Source organism: Equus asinus, chromosome 16 (genome assembly GCF_041296235.1).
Source record: "Equus asinus isolate D_3611 breed Donkey chromosome 16, EquAss-T2T_v2, whole genome shotgun sequence".
In the NCBI taxonomy this organism is placed as follows: Eukaryota; Metazoa; Chordata; class Mammalia; order Perissodactyla; family Equidae; genus Equus; species Equus asinus.
This window is the reverse complement of record NC_091805.1, coordinates 1,212,441-1,231,801: the sequence shown is the minus strand read 5'-3', so window position 1 is coordinate 1,231,801 and position 19,361 is coordinate 1,212,441. Positions and strand designations below refer to the sequence as shown.

The 19,361-nt window shown below is 45.0% G+C and overlaps 1 protein-coding gene across 11 annotated transcripts in view; it reads right to left on the bottom strand.

Annotated features, from left to right (window-relative positions):
* Positions 1-1,052: 1,052 nt before the first annotated feature.
* The window catches only part of NFIA (nuclear factor I A), a 348,179-nt gene continuing 329,870 nt past the window's right edge, over positions 1,053-19,361 (bottom strand). For all 11 annotated transcript variants that reach the window (XM_070486374.1, XM_070486375.1, XM_070486380.1 and 8 more), the window contains one exon: positions 1,053-3,687. In XM_070486374.1, coding sequence (XP_070342475.1) covers positions 3,670-3,687 — 18 coding nt within the window. In that variant the 3' untranslated portion in view covers positions 1,053-3,669. The remainder of the gene's footprint in view (positions 3,688-19,361) is intronic.

Below are 19,361 nucleotides of genomic sequence, written 5' to 3'. Positions count from 1 at the left end.
CTCGCACGTCTCTGCCTGGCTTTTAATCTAAACAGGTAGACACTCGCATGGTTGGGGTTTCTTTTTTCCTGCTTGATCACACCTGAACTACAGTTTCCTGCTGCTTTCTGGACAATGAAACATGAACAAAAATGTAACTTAGTGTATTTAATACTTAACCCCTGTTCGTTATCACCCTGGACTGCCTCCCTAATGTTTTAAAGCCTTTAAAACATTTTTTTCCTGCAACTCTGTTCAGAGTTCCCTAATTTTAGCTTCATCAAACTTAATACAACAAAATACCTTCAAAAATACAGCATACTTGTAACATCCATTTACAATGGTTTTTCAGTAGACCTATACTTCTCAAGCATAGGAATATGCTATACCATTGAGAGAAAAACTGTATTTAAATACTTACAAAAAAAAGGAAACAGGAAAGTTTTAAACTTAAATCCAGTTCCCAAAGGTCGGGCGGGGGGGGGGGGGGATGGGAAAGAAAGAAAGCAATTCTATGAATGCTGCCTTTGTAAGAACAATCAGAAATTTCACTAGGCTAATTTGACAGAAATTTTCTTCATTTAAACAACATACAAAAATCCTGCATTATAAAATCGGGTAGGATAAATCAGCATAATCAATAAAACTATACAACATACAAATCACATGTCTTCTGAGTCGGCAGTTTATTCTCTCTCTTTGCAGTCATAACTACAACATGCTCACTACAAACAACTAAAACTGCCCAAACTATTGCTTAGTTTGTTTTGTTTTAAAAAAGGGTGCGATTTTATTGTATATACAACCAATTTACTGGTCATGCCTTGGCTTACTGCAAGGCCCTGACAAAATGTCTGTCTAGGCTTTTTCCCTTCACTGTGAAGCACTGAAAGCTGCTATTTTTTTTTCTTTTTTCTTTTTTTAGTGCACATATGTCATAATAAAGTAATGCCCAGCTAAGAGCTATGGGGGAAGGCAAAGGATGCTGGCTGGCTATAGGAAGTGACACCACATACTGACAATCACACCGTACAGCAGCGCCAACGACTACTCAACCACTTATCAGACACGTATGAAAATCCAAAATGTTTTATTTTATTTTTTTTTCCTTAAATAGAGATAACCAGTAAACAATTTTCAGAACTTGGAAGTTTAAAAACGTGCATATAAAAATGGGCATTATATACTTTCATTGAATGTGGATTGACTGCAGTCTGCTAAGAAAAATGGGGTGTGGGAGCTGAAGAAAAAGGAAGTTGTCTTTTTTTTTTAAGGCTTGCTTGTGAAAGGAACAGTTGTAAAAACAAAATTGCTTGAAGCAGGGTCAGCTCAGTGCTTCACAGTTTGACTGCTTCTCTAAGAGGAGCCCTTCCTGCACACGTGCATTCAAAAATCACAAAAAAAAGTACAAAGACAAACATCTAAAACACACTGCGTCAAGTGCAGCACTGACTTTGGTCAAATAAAAAAAATAAAAGAAAAATTAATAATCGCTAAGCTTTTCTACACGATATAAGCAGGTATTGCATATTTTCATATATCTGGGGGGAAAATAAAGGAAGACTCCAAATAAATTGTAAAATGCAGCAACATCCAAAATACTGATATTCTAAGCATCTACAGATCTCAGAATAGCACTGCCACTGACCACGAGGACAATAAAGACTACGCCTATCTGCGGAACGACTAACCCTACTCAGTGCTAGGTGTGGAAACTGACGATGGCCGACGTAAAGTCACATTTACAAAAAGTGTCTCCAAATGCTTGACGAGGGAAAACCCCTTTCAATAGAGGAGCGTGTGCAACAATTCCACAAATAATCGCTATCCAGGGCAAGGCACATTGATATGGAATTTTTGTTTTCGTGCAAATTAAGGAAAAAAAACAAAACAAAACAACATCGTTTTGGGGGAAAGATGAGGAGCAAAGTGTCTTCCCAAGAATTTCAGTTACTTGATTGTATAGGACAGCAGTAGAACCCTTCTGAAGGGCTGGAAACATAGTTTAAAGGCAAGTGCCTAAGGAGGGATTACAATATTGTGTCTTAATGCATTCTACTTTATCCTACATTAACTATATAAAAATTAGCGACTAACACTAGAACATGCAGAGCCTCTCCCTGGCGGGCTGCCGCCAGGATGCGTATCTACGTACAGCACAGGAACCTTCTTGACGGTGCCCGGGAAGCAAGGCGCGCTTCGCTGTCTGGTAGAAAAATCACTTGCACTTTTTTTGTTTTTTTTTTTTGTTTGTTTTTTGTGTTTTTTTACATAAGATACAGGACATTTGGGGGTGCAAACTTTTTTTTCCCTAACAAGTACCCTGATCTGAATGGGTACCAGCATTTGTGTCAGCATTGGTTTCATTTTTATTATTATTTTTTTCCCATAGCCCAGTTCAGGGGCGCAAAGGTCTTTAAAATTTCTGGACAATCTCTGGTACAATGAAGTGTCTGATAACTGATAAATCCTATGTTGCCGAATACATGTAAATATTCTCAGAATTGGCATTATCCATTATAGTGACTTCTAGCTTATAAAATTAACAGATACCATGATTTCATTTTAGTTATGTGCTTTGATAACAGAAAATAATTAATTAGCATTTAATGTAGTTAACATATTGTGGTAAAAGCACCATTAGATTTGTTTTTTTGTTTTTTTTAAATTTTCCTTCAGTTTTTAAAGGGATACAAGTTTAACAATAAAAAACATAAAAAGCAAAAATAGCTCCCCTTTTTCTTGCAAGGCTGTTTTTTACCCCAATAATTTAGAGTCCTGGGGTGGAAGGACTTGAAAAACAAAAATAGAATTTTCAACAATCTCTATCTTACAAAGATATTTAGCTATCCAATGAAATTGCACTTTACTCAATTCAAAATTCGATTGTTTTGATTGATTCCTGTCAGTTTCTGTCAAAACAGACCATCTTCCCCATTTCCATGTGAATTTGTGTGTCATTGTTGAAAATTGTTGAAAAAAATGGTTTTTTAGATGTAAGTGCAGCATTTCAAAACTTTTAAAAAACTGAATAGTAGTAGTAGTAGTTTGCCATTTCGGATTTGTTCTGCGACGTGAGTGGTTCACTGTCCTTGCGGGCCGTGTTACATGTTTAAGTGCTGAACCAAACCCAACTAAAGGAAAACAAGAAAGGAACATAACTGCATTTTCTCTTTCCAATATGTTACAGAAAAACATTGCCCTTTGACTGTCCCGTAAGTTATATATTGCAGATCTCAGCTACTACAAAAGATTTAGTTCTCTGTGTGCCTCCTGACTGCTCGAGGAGGTGCACAACTGTGGGTAAATCCATGAAATACTGTGAAACGGCCAGGCTCCGTAAGGAGGGTGTGTGACCACGGGGAGTCAGTGAGCAAGCGCACACCTCCCCTCGCCACATCGCCTAATGCTCACGCGACCACGGACACACCTCAGTGTTACAAAGCCCAACCATTTCCAGCACCATATGAGAAAATTACAACAGTCCCTAAAGTATTTAAAAAAAAATCCCAAAAGGTGATGGCCTTTGCTGTTTGACCATATGCTCGCTGTTTGCATGTACGAGTTGATTTGACTCTCCCTCCCACTGACAGTGAGGTTGTAACCACGCTGGGTTGAGGATGCGTCCGTGTTACAGAGTTGAGAAGGGGTCAGGTGGTCTGTCTGGTGGATGGTGGGACGCTGCGACTTTTATCCCAGGTACCAGGACTGGAAGACAAAAGGAAAAGTGCAATTAGAGGTACAATTTAGAAAGTAATGTATTTTAGAAATTGCCCTTCCACCCATGCAATCAGGATGGAGGAGGGATTTGCTGGGAAAAGCAAAGGAACGATGAGCAGTAAATCCTGAGACACGGAGACTGATCTGACTCCTCTGAAGCTGGAAGTCAGCGGCGGTGCTGGAGTCTGCGATGTTCTGAGCGTGCCCTGTAAACAAAGCATTCGTGCCCACTTGAAATACACATGCGGGACTGGCCGTTGGGTGGGGCAGCTTTGGGGAGGCAGGAGGATTGATCGTCTTGTTGCTCGTTGTATCCTCAGTGCCAAGCACAGCACCTGGAACAGAAGCTCTCGACACGGAAGCACTAAGTGGAGGGGACGGGTTCAGGGAGGGCCCCGCGGCGGTGCAGGCTGCTCTGGGGTTTCACAGCGCCTCCTCCCAGTGAGCAGGCGCACTGAGTGGCTGCCATGGCCTTGCAGCAGGCAGAGGATGGACAGTGGCCCCAAGACAGCAGAGGGGAAGGGAAGAAGTGCGGTGCCAGGAGCCTGGTGGCTCAGGTGCGTGGCAGCATCTTTCACTCCAGCTCCCTACCTGTGCCTGAGGCAGATGCTACAACGTAAAATGCTCCTTTCAGGCCAATATTCCTAAAACAGTATTTTCAAAAAATGACACAAAGTAACCGAGTGGTACTGAGATTGCACCCTGTCCACTCCTCTTCTGGGCAGAGGGACGGCACGAGGCTGCTGCCCAGTGCCCCTCCTCTTGTGTGCCTGCGGGGCCTGCTACCAGCTGCCTGCTCCTTCCACGAGTCCTCAGCGGACGAGCTTTGGGCAACACTTTCGATGCCAGGATTCCTCTTGTGAGCTAAACAGAGTGAGCCACTGTGGTCCAACAGCAGAGTCAGCTCCTCAGGGAAAGAAAAAGTACATGGCTTTTGCCAGCTTTTCTCTAGAGATACCCTGCCAAATTCACTGCATTTATCATTATTCACAGAAAAATCATCAACTTCTAGCAAAAGTGCATGCTTCTGAATTCTCTGAGTTGACAGTCTCAGGAAGGGCTACCTCTGGGTTGCTTCAGTCAGATGAAGGTGCATCTATGTCCAAGAGAATCAAGTCGGTAAAGGAAGGATTGGTCTGATCCAGATCAACAGCGAGACCATGGCTACGTGGGGGTCGGTGCAGAATTTCCTGGTCACACAAGCTACCTTTGATTTCCAGAGGGGCTGAGAAACCTAGCCTAAACCGAGAACCACTCATGCTACACATGCTTTTTAGGTGTCATTCTCTGACCCCATGCTCTGAGGACCACAAGAAAGCTCCTGGGCCTGAAGGACGCCATCCCGGCACATACCCACACCTCAGCCTCACCGGCCGGGAGGACAGGGTAGGACACTCCAAATGGCACCTGGGGAGGTCTCTCCCCAGAGCAGACCCCGGGCCCCTGTGGAGCCTCGTTCTCCCAGGACAACGGTCTCAGACTTGGGGTACGGCGGATAATGCCTACGATTTCTGTTCTCACCCTTTCTAAGTCAGCCGTGGCATTCCAGACTCCCTCCGTCTGACACTGACACTCCCTAGCCGTTCCTGAAGCTGACACGGGGCCCAGCGCGTCAGCAGGGGGAGCAGTTTTCCGTACCACAGTTTCTGGACACAACTCAGAGCTACAAAAATCTGCAGTGCCTCTGCACTTCTCTTAAGAAGCAAAGCAAAAAAAAGTTTCTTCACACATCTTACTATTCAGCGTGTGCCTTGCCGACAAGGTTACCCCAGAGCAGCTCGGTAATCCTTCACTGAAATAGGCTTTATTGATTGCTCTGGTCTATTGTTCTCCTTTCAAGTCCCCCAAGTTCAAGTTCATCCTGGTGTTACATCATGTCTGGTTGCTAAGAGCAACCAGACAGACCCAGACGTGACTATCATTAGCAAGAAACCCTGCGCTCTCCTCCCACCAGCCTTCCAGCGGCTCTGACGTAGCAGGCCCACTGCAAACACATTGAAGTATTTATTCTGCCTAATTTATGACCTACACAGCAAGCAAGACCCCCACTCCAAAAACCAACACTGTTGTATGTTTAATTAATCTGTCTTTCTCTGGCACTTGGGAAAGTTAGACAAAGGACTAATTATTGTGTTTCACTCTCCACACTTTTCTTTGCGGGGTGAATATTTGCATGGGAAAGAAAACTGCAAGGCCCAGCATCGACAGCGCCCCCCCCAGCCCTTTTTTTCTTTTTGCCCTATTGACATTTCATGAAATACTTTAGCTGCTTAAGGGAATTAGAAAAAAAATGCGATGTGAATGTTACTCCTTCTGAGTTGGTATTCAGTAACACAAATCAACTCATGACATGTTTAAATTTAAATGCTAACCACACACTCTCAGAGTTACTTTAAAGGTTAGTTTTTAATCAATAGAAGTTGCTGACTCTGGGTTTTTGAGCTGCACACTGCAGCTCTTGGCTTTTGTCTAACGTTAAAGCTTTCAAACTTTTTTTCCTTGAGATGATTTTAGCAATGATTTGCAGACACAGAAGGCTATTGTGCTCTGACCAGCAACATGTCAATCGAGGTCGAGCTGCCCTGTGGTGGGGTGTCAATGTGACTCCTGAAGGCATGGGTTGGGGGTCTTTAATAACCCATGAAAAAAACTTAATTAACCCTTTCAGGCCCAAACCAAAACCTATTCTTAAACTTTTTCACTCTTATAATTTGACCATTAGTACTTATTTCGACATCACACTAATCTTCATGACAATCAACCCAGCTCCTTGACCAAGGCTCTCCAGAATGAGAAGTCAGTTGGTTAGGGAAGCACACAGTGAATTATTTTTTGAGGGGGATGAGGTCTCTTTCATTAAATCATTTACCTGCAGAGATGGCAGATAAACAGTTATAATGATAAAACAATTTTATCCATTTTTCCGAATTTTCTCATGATCAACTTGTAGCTAAAGATGCTTCTAATTCCATTTTGATGAGAGTGACAGTCACACGTGCATAAGCCCCTGATTTCTACAAACTTCCATGAACTACTAACACCACCACATGGATAAGATAATGTTTGGAAAAGCCCATTTTTCTCTTGTGAAATTTTCTTATAAAATCTTCTATGTGAGCAGTGCATAACAGAAAGCATTACTTGAAGAATGATTCTGAGCATTTTCTTCTTGGGTCATACAGGAAAAATACAGAAGAAATCTGAGACTGTTAAATTGCTGGTGTTGAGCAGCAAATCAATGGGAAAATGTTGCCATGATAAAATTCATTTAGGAAGGGTCAAAAAACTGTCTTCATTTACTGACATAAGCTTTCCTTTCACATGGTTTCTGCCTTTGCATTTTATAGCCCTTAATCCAACCTCCTGTATCCAGATGGACTACAAAGGAGCCTCTGTCCTTATCTGCAGCGAGCTCCAATACTACACCACCATCCAGGGCGATGCTATCTCGATACATTTACATTAAGGAAGTAAACACAGAGCTTTGATCTGTTTTTTTCTCAGGAAAGCTCAGCTGTGGCTGTCTTGGAGGTCCATAAATCCCCACTCCCACAAAGCCTCCAGTTAAGTAAAATCACTCTGTTACAGTCACACTTTCTACAGTTTGGGATGTGCTGGGGGAGGAGGGTATTGTCCTCTCCCAGTGTTCAAGGTGAAACATCAAAAGGGAGTGCAGCCCAGGACCAGAGCTCAGCTCTCCTCTTCTCCAGTCAAAGAAGTAATCTCATCAGGTTGGAAAGTGCTGACTAAGGATTTAATAAAGTGCCTGCAGATGTGGCGTCTCTAAGGTATTCAACTCATGTAATGCAAAACAGCTCCACAGTGAACGTGCTATAAAATTTCATTTAACCATTGCAGGGCGACTTTCTTCCCCTGCGTGCTCTAAGGAGTTTTATCACACTTCCCGCCCCGTAATTTACGGCTCCGTGGAAGTTCTAACTTCATTCTGCCGGGACCCTGGAGTACTCACAGTGGTCAGCTTTTACGACCCACAGACAGCATCTAGCAGGCATCCTAAGCAGGAAGCCCGTGGGGCAGCGGGCACCTGACAGGGTAGGCTCCGCCCCTCCTCTGCCACAGGAGAGCGGTCGGGAAACTGAGGCTGTCTTCCAACATCTGGTCACGAGCTTGCCGAGACACAGGTGATGACAACTCAACTCCTTGGTTAACAACAAACACCCTAATGAGAATAACGACTTTTTAAAAGGCCTCTGATATACTTGCCTCACTAAGAGGGCAGGATGCACATTTAGAAACAAAAGGAAACACAAGTCTGTCTGAGATAGCTATATTTCACTTCAAGCAAAAAAAGGAGAGGGTGCTGGGGGAGGTGGGGGTGGGGAGGGCGGAACAGACTGTGATGCAGCAGAATCTGTTTTCCAAATTAAAAAGTTAAACAAAGGCCCCAGGGCGAAGTTGAACAGTGCGGAAGGAGGCTGTTGATGTGGAGTCCAGAACCGGGTGTGGCGCTTTGCTTTCTTCTCCAGGCAAGGCGGGTTATCTAAGGACACTCACACACAAAACAGAAACACGCAAATCAGGGGACCTGGGCCCCACACCCGCAGACCTGACTCTCCATCGGCCCCAAAAGAAGATGCTGCCCACCAACATGGCCTGAGCTGCCATCACCATTCTCATTTCCCTCTAGAGGAGATGCTATCTCCACTGGGTCACACTAATCCAGTCATTTCTGGCTTCCTGCTCTTGTTTGGATGAGCTATCAGCCCAAATGAGTTGTCCTTGGCAAATCAGCCAAAGCCTGGTCATCTCCTCCGTCCCTTTCCAATACAGTGGAAGTGGACAGGGCCTCTGAGTGGACACGCCTAGGTTCTCATGTTGGAATACCCCATTTGGAGCATTTCTTCACTCATTCAGCAAGTAGGAGGAGACTGCTGTGTGCTTGGCGCTCTGGATGCTGAGCTCTGGGGACACAATGAGCACAATCAACACAGTACCTGCTCTCAAGGAGTCATCGTGCAGAAAGACGGCACTGGGTTTTCGACTTCTGTACCTTTCAGGATTCCTCACGGTAAGAGCTTTATGAACTTATGTCAACTCATCAGGCGGAGTGTCCAGTGTCCGAGGACCCAGGATTGAGTCCTACTTTTCCACTGAATAGTTGGGCAACTTCAATAAGCGGTCTCTGTCCTCGGGCCCCCAGAGGACTGGCGAGGACCATTCTGCATCACACGAGAGGAGAACAGTTTTCACCCTGGTTTCTTCTGAAAAAGGTGACATTCTGTACACAGGAGTCAGTTATTGGTACTGCCAGCCAGGGGCTTTGATCTCCACAGTCATTTTTCCTGCCTGATTTTGTTAATTAAAGAAAGCCTGTTTTCAATAACACTAAACCAAAGCTTGTTCATTGTGCAGGAAACTATTAAAACGCTAATGGGCCGAGATTGGCCCTGCTTACCTTTGTGGCCTTATCTTTTCACCGCTTGTGCTCAACACTTGTGCTGTGTTAAACTTCTTCCAGATCCCCCAAAGCCAAGCGCTCTCCCCCGCTGGGCCTTGGCACGGGCTGCAGCTCCTGCTTGGTCTGGCTAACACCCGCTAGTCCTTGCCTTCTCAGATGGCAGTCCCGTCTTGCTCAGGGTCTTTCTCCAGGCCTTCAGTCCGGGGTTGAGCTCTGTCACGGTCACTGAACTGCAGCTACCCGTGTGCTCCCTGAGAACACTGACGTTCTTCTTGCAGGTGGCATCCCCAGTGTCTCGCCCTGTGGTGGGCACAGAGCAGGCCCTACGAAACACTGTTGAGGAAGGAAGGAGGGAACGAGCTGTTTCCAAGGTTCCCAAAGCCTGAGGTCGGCTCCCCAGCAAGGCTCTCACACAGATGAGTCCTAGCACGGCTGTGCCACATCCACGCTCCCGCCACACATCCACGTCCCCCAGATGACAGGCCCTCTCCCGAGGGACACAGGTCTCACGAGCTGCCTGGGCCTTTCTGACTGAAGAGCTGTTGCCAGTGGCCTTGGTAGCATGTGCAAAGTTTGTACCGTGGACTGCTGCCTGCTCACTACAAGCCCAGAGCAGTCGTCCAAACCACTGCTCCCTGGAGAGGGCCCATGCTGCTCGCAGCCAGACCTCCATTTGTTTCAAACCTCAAGATGGGAAAACACTCATCTTTTTACCCAATAAGCCAGCCAGCACCTCCAAACCTTGAGAGCACATACACAAGCCAATTATTCTGACTGTTGTTCCGAAGTCTGAGTCTTTCACCAGATTCCAATCTGCCCTAGTCTCTGCCTCACCTTCAAATACCTTTTTTTTGGTCTCCCTTTACATTTTCATCCAGTAATCTTTTACCTAGGAAAGCAAAGACTTCTGAGTTGGAAACTGCGCTCTGGCTCACTCGCCTCTGCCCTGCAGACCTCCTGGGGGGCTGTGCACAGTGGTGGAGGCGGGAATCCAGTTCACAGAACCCCATCACTAAAGCCGCACACCATGACGGACAAGTGAAATGACCTTAGGCAGGTCGGCTAGCACCTGGGTCTCAGTTTTAGTCTCCGTAAAATGGAGATCACTTTATCAGTCTTTGTGGGGATTAAACGAGCAGAGAGAGGCAAGTGCAGAGAACCAGAACGCCAGGTGGAGGTCCTCTGACTGAACGGTGGCGCCTAAAGGCCCACGTGAGAACTGAGGGGACCAGCTCCCGTGGAAAGGAATGGCTCAACAGGCGGCTTCTCTTCTTGAATGACAGAATTTCTCACTTAAAAGTAGCAGCTGTGTCAGCTCCATTCCCCAGTTGCAAGAGAAAGTTCTTGAGAAAATAAAAATCTGTCTTTAATTGCAGTATTAAAATCAGAGTGCGAAACCAGCAACACAAAAGGAACTGGCTCAAGTTTGTGAGCGGCATTTGGCCCTGGACTTGGAGGCTAAAATGCAGCCTCAGAAGGGGGTGAGGGTCGGGCAACCAAGTGGGACAGAAACAATCCTATTTCGGTTTTTGTTAGCGAATGGCATACTACACAGATCAGAGACTTCTTATAAAATAGAAACCCCCACTGTACACAAAGCACAGGAAAATGTGAGGAAAAAAGGGAAAAACTAAAAGCAGCTTAGGGTGTGTTAACGCTGCTATTCTGTCAGCTTAAAGAGTATTTTATGCTTGATCAACAGCTCTTTTTTATTGTGCTTTCCTTTCATTCATTCAGGACTTCAAAGGCAGCCCCACCAGCCTACCTGCCCTTCTGGAGCCGCCTGCGAGGGCCCTAATGAAGCTGGGCTCTGGGAGCCAGAGACCCCCGTGGACACGGCAGTTCAAAGGGAATATTTCAACAATGATTACATTTTGTAAATCTTTTTATGAAAGAGACAGCTTATTTCCTGCTTTTTCATGAAAAATAGATTCTACCCATTAAAGTGAGCCCGCGCCACGGAAACTGCTGGAGCTCCAAGGTGCAGCACGGGATGAAGGGGCAACAGCCGATGAAATTGCCCCGAGTCCCCATCTCCTTAGCCATGATGGCACCACCAGAATCTCTGGGTGGAGCCCAGATAGAGCGCTGGACGCTCCACTGTGGGAAATGCAGTGGACGGTGCTCTGCGGTTCACTTTGTATTAGGTCTTGTATTTATTATTTGTTCTTTTGTAGTTTTTGATTCTACAAAGTCCAACCAAATATCAGAAGGCATCAGGCGACCCCTTTTATTGCAAAAGAAAGAGAAAGATTTTAGCTACAGATTCATTAAATGTTGTATTTTAACACCCTGATACAGGGCAAACCTTTTTCCATATGGCAGTTAGCCATAAAAAAGCCGGCTCTGGTCTGAAGATACAATACAGGCTTTCTTACTGGCCTGCCCTGGGGGCAAAGACAAGGATGGCAGCCCAGCCCTTTGTAATCTTTGATTCAACATTAAAATAATCTTTCTCCTAGTGTTTCCTTCTTTTATTTTTGGTGGCCGGGAGAGTTGGGGAGAGCAGGGAAGGAAGAGAATATGGTTTCCTGGGGAGCTATGAAATGAGAAAAATGTATGTTTTCTACCCATCAGACTCCGATTTTAATTAAGTGCCTGTTGTCTAACAAGTGCAGACAGTGGCACGTGGGGCTGGCCCGGTGGTGGCCCAGGAGGTAAACTTCTTGTCTGAAGGCGAGGCTGGGGCTGTGGCTTGGAGCTCAGCAGAGCGTGGCCACATTACAATGGTCATTCTGCCAGGCTCCCTCCCGGCTCCCCCAGCTGAAGGCTCTTCCCAACAGGACTCAGGTTTGCAGCAAATCTATCACCGAGAGTTCACGTTCAACTGTGCAGGTGGATGGAGTCTAGCAAGGGGAAAACCGACACTAAAGTGAAAAGCCGTTATTCCCAAAATTCTCCCAGAGACATCCTGCCATTGAATGACAGAGGATCTGGTACTCTGCCAGAGACCAGTTCCCAAACTCTCCTTTCAGCCAAGGAGCCCTCAGCACTGGATAGCATCTGCCCCCTTAGGATGTTCCCACCCCAGCTGGCGGGGCCCTGATCACAGGTCCTGGCTTCTCATCCCTCAATCCTCCTCTGTTCAGCATCCCGCATCCTTCCTCCTGTCATCTTCAGTCGCACTTCCTGCCTCTGCTCACCCCTCAAGCCAGTCCTCTCCTGTCCCCACCTGCGTTTGAGCCCCTGTAGGAACTCGGGCAGAGCCTCCTCTCTCAAAGGCTACACAAACCAGCAGTCCTCCCTCCTCCATTCACTGGGATTAGGAGAGGAAGTGAGAAGAAGCACTCAGCTGCAACCAAAGGCCGGATCCACGGCTGGAAGATGGCTCCCTCGCGAGCCGATGGACCGAGGCCTGCAGGATGATGTGGACAGAATGTAGAGGAAGCCATAGCATCTCAGTCCTCAGATCCATGAGGAGAACGAGTGAGACGGAACACAGCACAGTGTGAGTCAGCGACCCTGGTTTCAGTCCCAGCCTGAGCACCAGCTGTGGGGGCCCCAGGCACCCCACGAGGCCGTGCTGAGCACATTACAAAGCCTCCACTCCTGTGCCTTCTTCCCGGCCGGCTCCCACAGTCGCTGATTCCAGGAGGCGTCTCTCCCTCGTTCACAGTGTAGACGTGCTCTTGGCAGGTCAAACTCGTCACAGCCTTCACCGAGGCCAGTGTAGGCTTGACCATGGAAAAAGTCAGAGACCTAAGTTCCAGCCTGTGGCTTCAGGGATCCAACTTCGCTTATCTGCAGCACGGCCTCAGCACACCAGTTATCACAGCATTTGGGGAGCAAATAACAAATACAACAAGACAAAAATGACTTTGAAATATTAGCCCGACATGTAAGCAGCATTGTACTGGCTGCACTGATGGGATCTAGACAGCATGATCAGATCAGGGCTTCATCCGAGCCAATGACCTGGACAAAAATGGATGATTTCCCCAAGCCCCGCCAAAGCTCTATGTGACACCCCAAAAGGGCAAACCAGGGATCCTGAACAATGCTTTCCTCCTCCTTCTGAAAACAGGGGAGGATTTAGGGTTTTACGGCAACAAAACTTGTCTTTGTTAAGACGTGACTTGCAAAACAAACCCACATGAGGGAGTTGGCGGTTTCAAATGACAGTACTTTTTTTTAAATGCTGAAACAGCAAACGCTTTTTATGTTCAGATTTATTTCCTTCTAAATTTGTAGATGAAATTTACAACTAAGCAATATTCATTACTATAAACAATTAGATTCTTCCTGAACACTTTCAGGGAAGTGAGTAGGACCCCCCCTGGTGGGGCAGGGGTGAGGAGCTGTGTGAAGGTGACGGTCCCACAGCGTCAACAGTCTGAGTGCAGGGTCTTACCACGATCTGGATGCGTACAGCGTGCACGTGGTCAACAGAGTTATCTGGCTTCCCTGTTGGGAATCCATGCTTCTTGGAGAGAGGTAACATCATTCTAACGCAAGAAAATTCAATCCATTTCTATCTTTTTAGTAATGACTTTAGAGACAGTGGAAATACCATATGCAAAGATTGCTAAAGACAGATTTAAGGATGTTTTCTATAAAAACAAGCATGCAAACAAAATCATTTACTTTGCTTTCAGGTAGATTCTACTTGGTGGTGCTCTCCCAGTAACTGAGTTAGGAACAGACTCAGCACTCATTCACACAGTGTGAATCTGGAATAGCTACACTCCTCTACTATTGTTTTATTTTAATGAAACCAATTACAGATTGGATGATAATTCTATGTTCACTGGCTCCTTAAATACCCTTTTCTCTTGTTAAATCACCATAGATTCTAGCGTTCATTTGCAAGAATGGCGGAAGTTCAAATGACACATATTAACTTTCCTTCTGATTCTGCAATCACCAAAATCTTGCAGCTGTGCCACCTTGTGCTACCTTAGAAGATGGTTCAGTGAAAAAATACTTGAAGATTTCTCCTTCTTTCAAAGAAGTAAATTGTTTGAGCTAAAATATGGCTTCTTGTTCTACTGCATCAGTCCTTCTGCGGTGTTCTTCAGGAACATGTTTACGAGTTCAAATTCAGGTTTAAACAAGATAAAACACTGCTCAGGAGTCTATAACTCAGCCTCATTTACATGGGCTCCTTCTGAACTCTGCCGGCTGTGGTGTGCGAGTTTCCAAGGCATGGCGGAGGAATGCTTTCCAGCTGGAACCTACACAGCTTTCTTAGGCACTGCAGATGCAGAGTAGGCAGCACCCAAGTGTGGTTGGTATTGAAAGTTTCCTCAAAGCTACTATAAAGTCAAAGAAAGAGAAAAAGAAAGACAGGGCGGGGGCCAAGAGAGCTGCATCTTCTTAATTTTCCCTGTAAGGCTGTGGAGTTAGCATTCCAGTTAAAAGGTAACAGACTCTAGACGTGCATTCTAGAATTCCAGAGCCAGGACTTCGAATTTCTCTGCAATCATTTTCAGCTCTTTGTGGAAATGGTCATTCATATTTATTATCTCCCAACATAAAACCTAAGCTTTGATTAAACTATTCTTCTGCCTTGAAAATGCAGTTAAAAGTGTCATGAAGATAAATGTCCCTGACTCAGAAGGGATCCCACATTATTTTACGAAAAAACCTAAAGGCTTTTTGAGGTCAAAAAGCTCTCAGGGATTTTCCAGCCAATCAAGGTACACTAGGGAGGAAGAAATGGCTATTTTTGGTTTACAGCCAGGAAGAGTTGAGGAGGGATTCTGATGCTCACAGGGAACAGTTTGGAGAGTGGTGTTTCCCTGGCTGACTGAGGCTGAGACTCAATCCCCATATTAAGCACAGGCCAGGAGTCCAGACGGTCTTTCTGAACAGAAACGGAAAGAGACCTGGGGAAACAGTACCAGGGACCATGCCAGTCAACTTCTCTCTGAATTTGAGTTTATCTAGCAAGACAGTGGGTACACTAGTTCCCCCATATCCTTGGGGGATACATTCCAAGGCCCCCACTGGATGCCTGAAACCATGGATGCTACCAAACTCTATACATACTATGCTTTTTTCCTATGAATACATACTGTGAAAAGTTTAATTTATAAATTAGGCACAGTAAGAGATTAACAACAATAACTAATAATAAAATAGAGTAATTTAACAACATACTATAATAAAAATTACTGTAGAGTTTAGCAACTTCAGCATAAGACTTTTTTTCTTTCCTTATTGAGAACTTTCACCTTTTCACTTAAAGGAAGCACTTCACAGCTTCTCTTTGGCATATCCGAATTGCCAGCATCACTACTCTTGTGCTTTGGGGCCAATTAAGGAAAATAAGGGTTCCCTGCACACAAGCACTGTGATTCTGTGACAGCTGATCTGATGACCAAGACGGTTACTAAGTGACTCATGGGCGGGTGCTGTGCACAGCATGGATAGCTGGACAAAAAGGATGATACACCTCCTGGTCAGGATGGAGGAAGACGGTGTGAGATTTCAAGATTTCATCACACGACTCAGAATAGTGTGCAATTTATAACTTGTGAATTGTTTATTTCTGGAATTTCCCATTTAGTATTTTCAGACCACAGTTGTCTGTGGGTAACTGAAACCAGGGATAAGGGGAGACTACTGTAGAGCAGTAATAAACCAATGCTGCAACGCCTGAGAGTCACTCTCCAGCATCTCTTTATGCCGGAGTTCTTCCTGATAGGTGCGCGTGCCCAGCAGACTGTAAGCTGTGGCACTCGAGGGAGCCTGAGTTCAGCAGCTGCACCCTGCAGTGATGTGTGATGAGCCAGACAAGGAGGCCAAAAGTCAGTGCTGCTGTGGAGGTTCAGAGAAGAAACTACCTGGCTTGGGGTGGATGGACTGAATCCATGGTGAATTTGGGCCTCCATTTGTGCCTCTGATAGGAAGGGATTAAGACCACCTTCCTAGCGTGGTGGCTGCAAGGATGAAATGAAATAGCATGTGAAGGTCTGCTGTCTCTTAACTGGACTGTAGAGAGCTGATGCTTTTCATTCTCTTTTTCAAATTCTTTTCTGGCATGGGGAAGACAGAGACTTTGTATGCTAGACTGAGTGCAGCAACAGGCAGTCATTTTTCTTGGATAAATACGGTAATAGCACGAGTATGCTGGCTATACGCTTTTTGCTCAATCTCCTGAACTGAGCCTAGCTCAAATGCTGAAAAACATTAGGGATTTTCTCAAAACAAATTAGATGTGAACATGCTTCCAAATAAAACCCTTTGCTATGAAAACAGGAAGTTTGTTCTACCGGATAAGGACAGGCATAAAAGTGGAACCCATTTAGATGATACTCTGTAGAAACGGGTGGTAAAACTGGTTTCTTATTGGGCAGCAGTTTAGTCACAGCGGCTGAGCGGACTCGGGGCTCACAGCCCTGAGTTTCTCAGGTTCAGTCAGGACCGACTGGCCAATCTGCAGAAGAGGACAACTTGCATAGGAGACAGCCTCCAGCGGTCAGTCAACCCAAGTTACTGAGAATCACGTGTTCCTTCTTTCATCTAGTTTTAGTTTCTCTTCTTTCTTTTTCATAAACATCTGTCTAATTTTGGCTCATTCTCCACTGCCCTTTGGACCTCTGCTGTTAAGGGCTGCTATAGGAAACAAATTAAACATAACTGCCAATGTTACTTTTTTTCAAAGCAACTCTGGCAAAATGGTGGATGGGAGGAATTTGAAACTCAAAATGGTTTCCAGATTTTCTGGAGGATTTAATTTATCTATGTGGATATTAATTATTTTGAAGACAAAATAATTTGACAGTTGACTTGGTAGTTCAAAAAGCTTTACAATCATCAATACGTGGTTAGGTAGAAGCAGACCTAATGTTATTTAATTCATGCTGAATCTTACAGTAACCGTTGCCTCACCTTTCTACAATTTTCTTTAAGAAACAGGGGACACCAAATGTGGAAACATGCTCGCTTGATGGAGCTACACAGAAGGCACAGGATGAAGAGGACAAGCTGTCCCCTGGAAGCGGATCAGGCATTTGGAGAAGCTGCCTTCTTTCTTCCACTCTTTTAGAGTGAGTTACTCAGCAGATGCAATCTCGCATCTTACCATGGAGCTCAACTCAAAGAGCAGACAGGGAGGGTGCAAAGGGACAGAGCAGATTCGACAGCACTGACCCCAGGGCTGAGGAGTATTAATGAATTCCATGAGAAGCTCCACGCTGCCCTTCTTGGTTTACAAAGGTCACTGTGACGCAAGGCCCAGGGGACAAGCCAAGCAAATAGCCTTCCTGGAAGATGCCCGGGAGAGGGGAAGAAGGGTGTTATTAGGAGGCTTGGGTGAAGGGAATTTGGTACAGCTCTAGACTTTGATAGGAAAAAATATTTGGGAAGAGGCCAACTGAGAGATACGGCATGGCCCTAGCTGAACGGTACCGACGTGACAAACAGCAACCCTCAGAGCTATGCAGACACCAGAGAACAACCGGCAGATATGGAAATCATCCTAAGATGTGAACTTGTACCTCTCACCACTTCATTGTCACTATATTTCAAAATATTTGTCCAGAAAGGCATACAAAGCCTGTCAAGTTAAAGTAATCCTAATGAGCAATTTTAGCTTTATTCTTATTAAACAATTTCAATTTAACTAAAGTGAGCACAGAAATTAGTCAAAATTACAAATATCAATGTTGAACTTCAAATCAAAGGTCCTCCCTACCCCCTGCCTCTTACAGAAGCACTTTAAAGTGCTTGCCTGGGAGAGTGGATGGAAATTTAAGTTTTGTCTGCACTGAGAAGGACAGAAGTTAGAAAAATATGCAACCAAAGCCATCCAGGGGCACAGACAGAGCACAGGTTCCATACACACCCATGCGCGCAAGGCCACGTGGCCACGCGTGAAGACAAATCCTGCAGGGGACTGTGAGCCGCTTGCTTTTGTTCCCCAGGATTCCAGGGCACCCGGGTCAGTCTACTGGACCTGGGCTTTTATAAAACCTTTGTGGAACAGAAGACATGCACCCGTTTCCTAAGCCACATACCAACCTGGCAGTCCCGTCCCTCCCTGGAGTCAGACCCCGCACTGTGAGCGCTTGCCTTTGGCCCGCAGTGCGAGCTCCACCTTGTCTCACCAAACTGGGCTTCAGCTCTTTCTCAGAGGTGCTGCTTTATTAAAACGATACGCACTTTATTCCAAAATGCACTTAAAGTCATACCTGAAAAAGGACGGGGTCTGGAGTAGATAATCTTTAAGGAAATTATCAGCTTCAGTATTCTGGATTTCTCTAAATTTGAAAAATACAGTTATCTTAAAGTGGATTTGACAATGGTATGGGGTACATGTGTCTGAGTCATCCTATAAAGACATTTAAATAACCCTTCTTCTCTCAATAAGAATTCAAAGGAGACGGGATACACAGCTCCAAAAACTTGAGGAACAACAGGACCTGCAAATGGGTTTTTTTCCTAGAAAGAGGAGGGGCAGGGGCCGTGCAACAGAAAAAGACATAATAAAAGAAAGGCGTGTTCATTTTTTTGTATTTAAAAAACTTGTACTGGTGAATCATACTGACCAAGAGGTCTGTAGGGTCACAGACTCCTGGTTTTAGAAGAACGTTCCATGTGGTGTAAGGTGCTATGTTATTGCTCTTATCCATAAAACAGTACAAGTTCCTTTCCCACAAGGCAGCCTTCATCCACGATCCTCCATCTCAACTTGTTCACAATCGTATCTGAGGATAATTTGATGGCAATCAACCCACTATCACTGTTTGGGGACATTACAGGAAGACAGCCGAGTAATTTAACAATACAGTTGACTAGTGTAATAATCATCATTAAATTTAGTCACGAGAGTGGGATTCCCTTACCTCTGTTAATGGCCACGGACAATTCATCTCTTGACTGCCAGTGGAGAAATGGTTTTGAAATATTAACTTCTGCCCCATGGGAATGACACTAAGGCCATCACATTTACTTTTTGACCTTCACGGAACAGCATGATCCTAATCCCTTGATTTTATAATCTTAACTTGGAAACATTAAAATATGGATTGACTCCAGTTGGCAGGAATCTTTATGTTCTTTTCACTAAAAAAGCTATAAATCCAATGGTTGACCTTTTATTTCCAGGTCACAAATGACACCCACTCACTTTTGTCCCTTCACATAGGATTTATGTTAGGGTCTGCAGGTATAAGCCATGAAACTTGAACTTTAAAGAAATGTCTTTCAAAGATGTGCACTTAACCAAAAATTTCCCACAAAAAATTAGCCGATGGCCTTTTCAGAACAGCTATTCCATCCTCAGGTTCATAGCTGG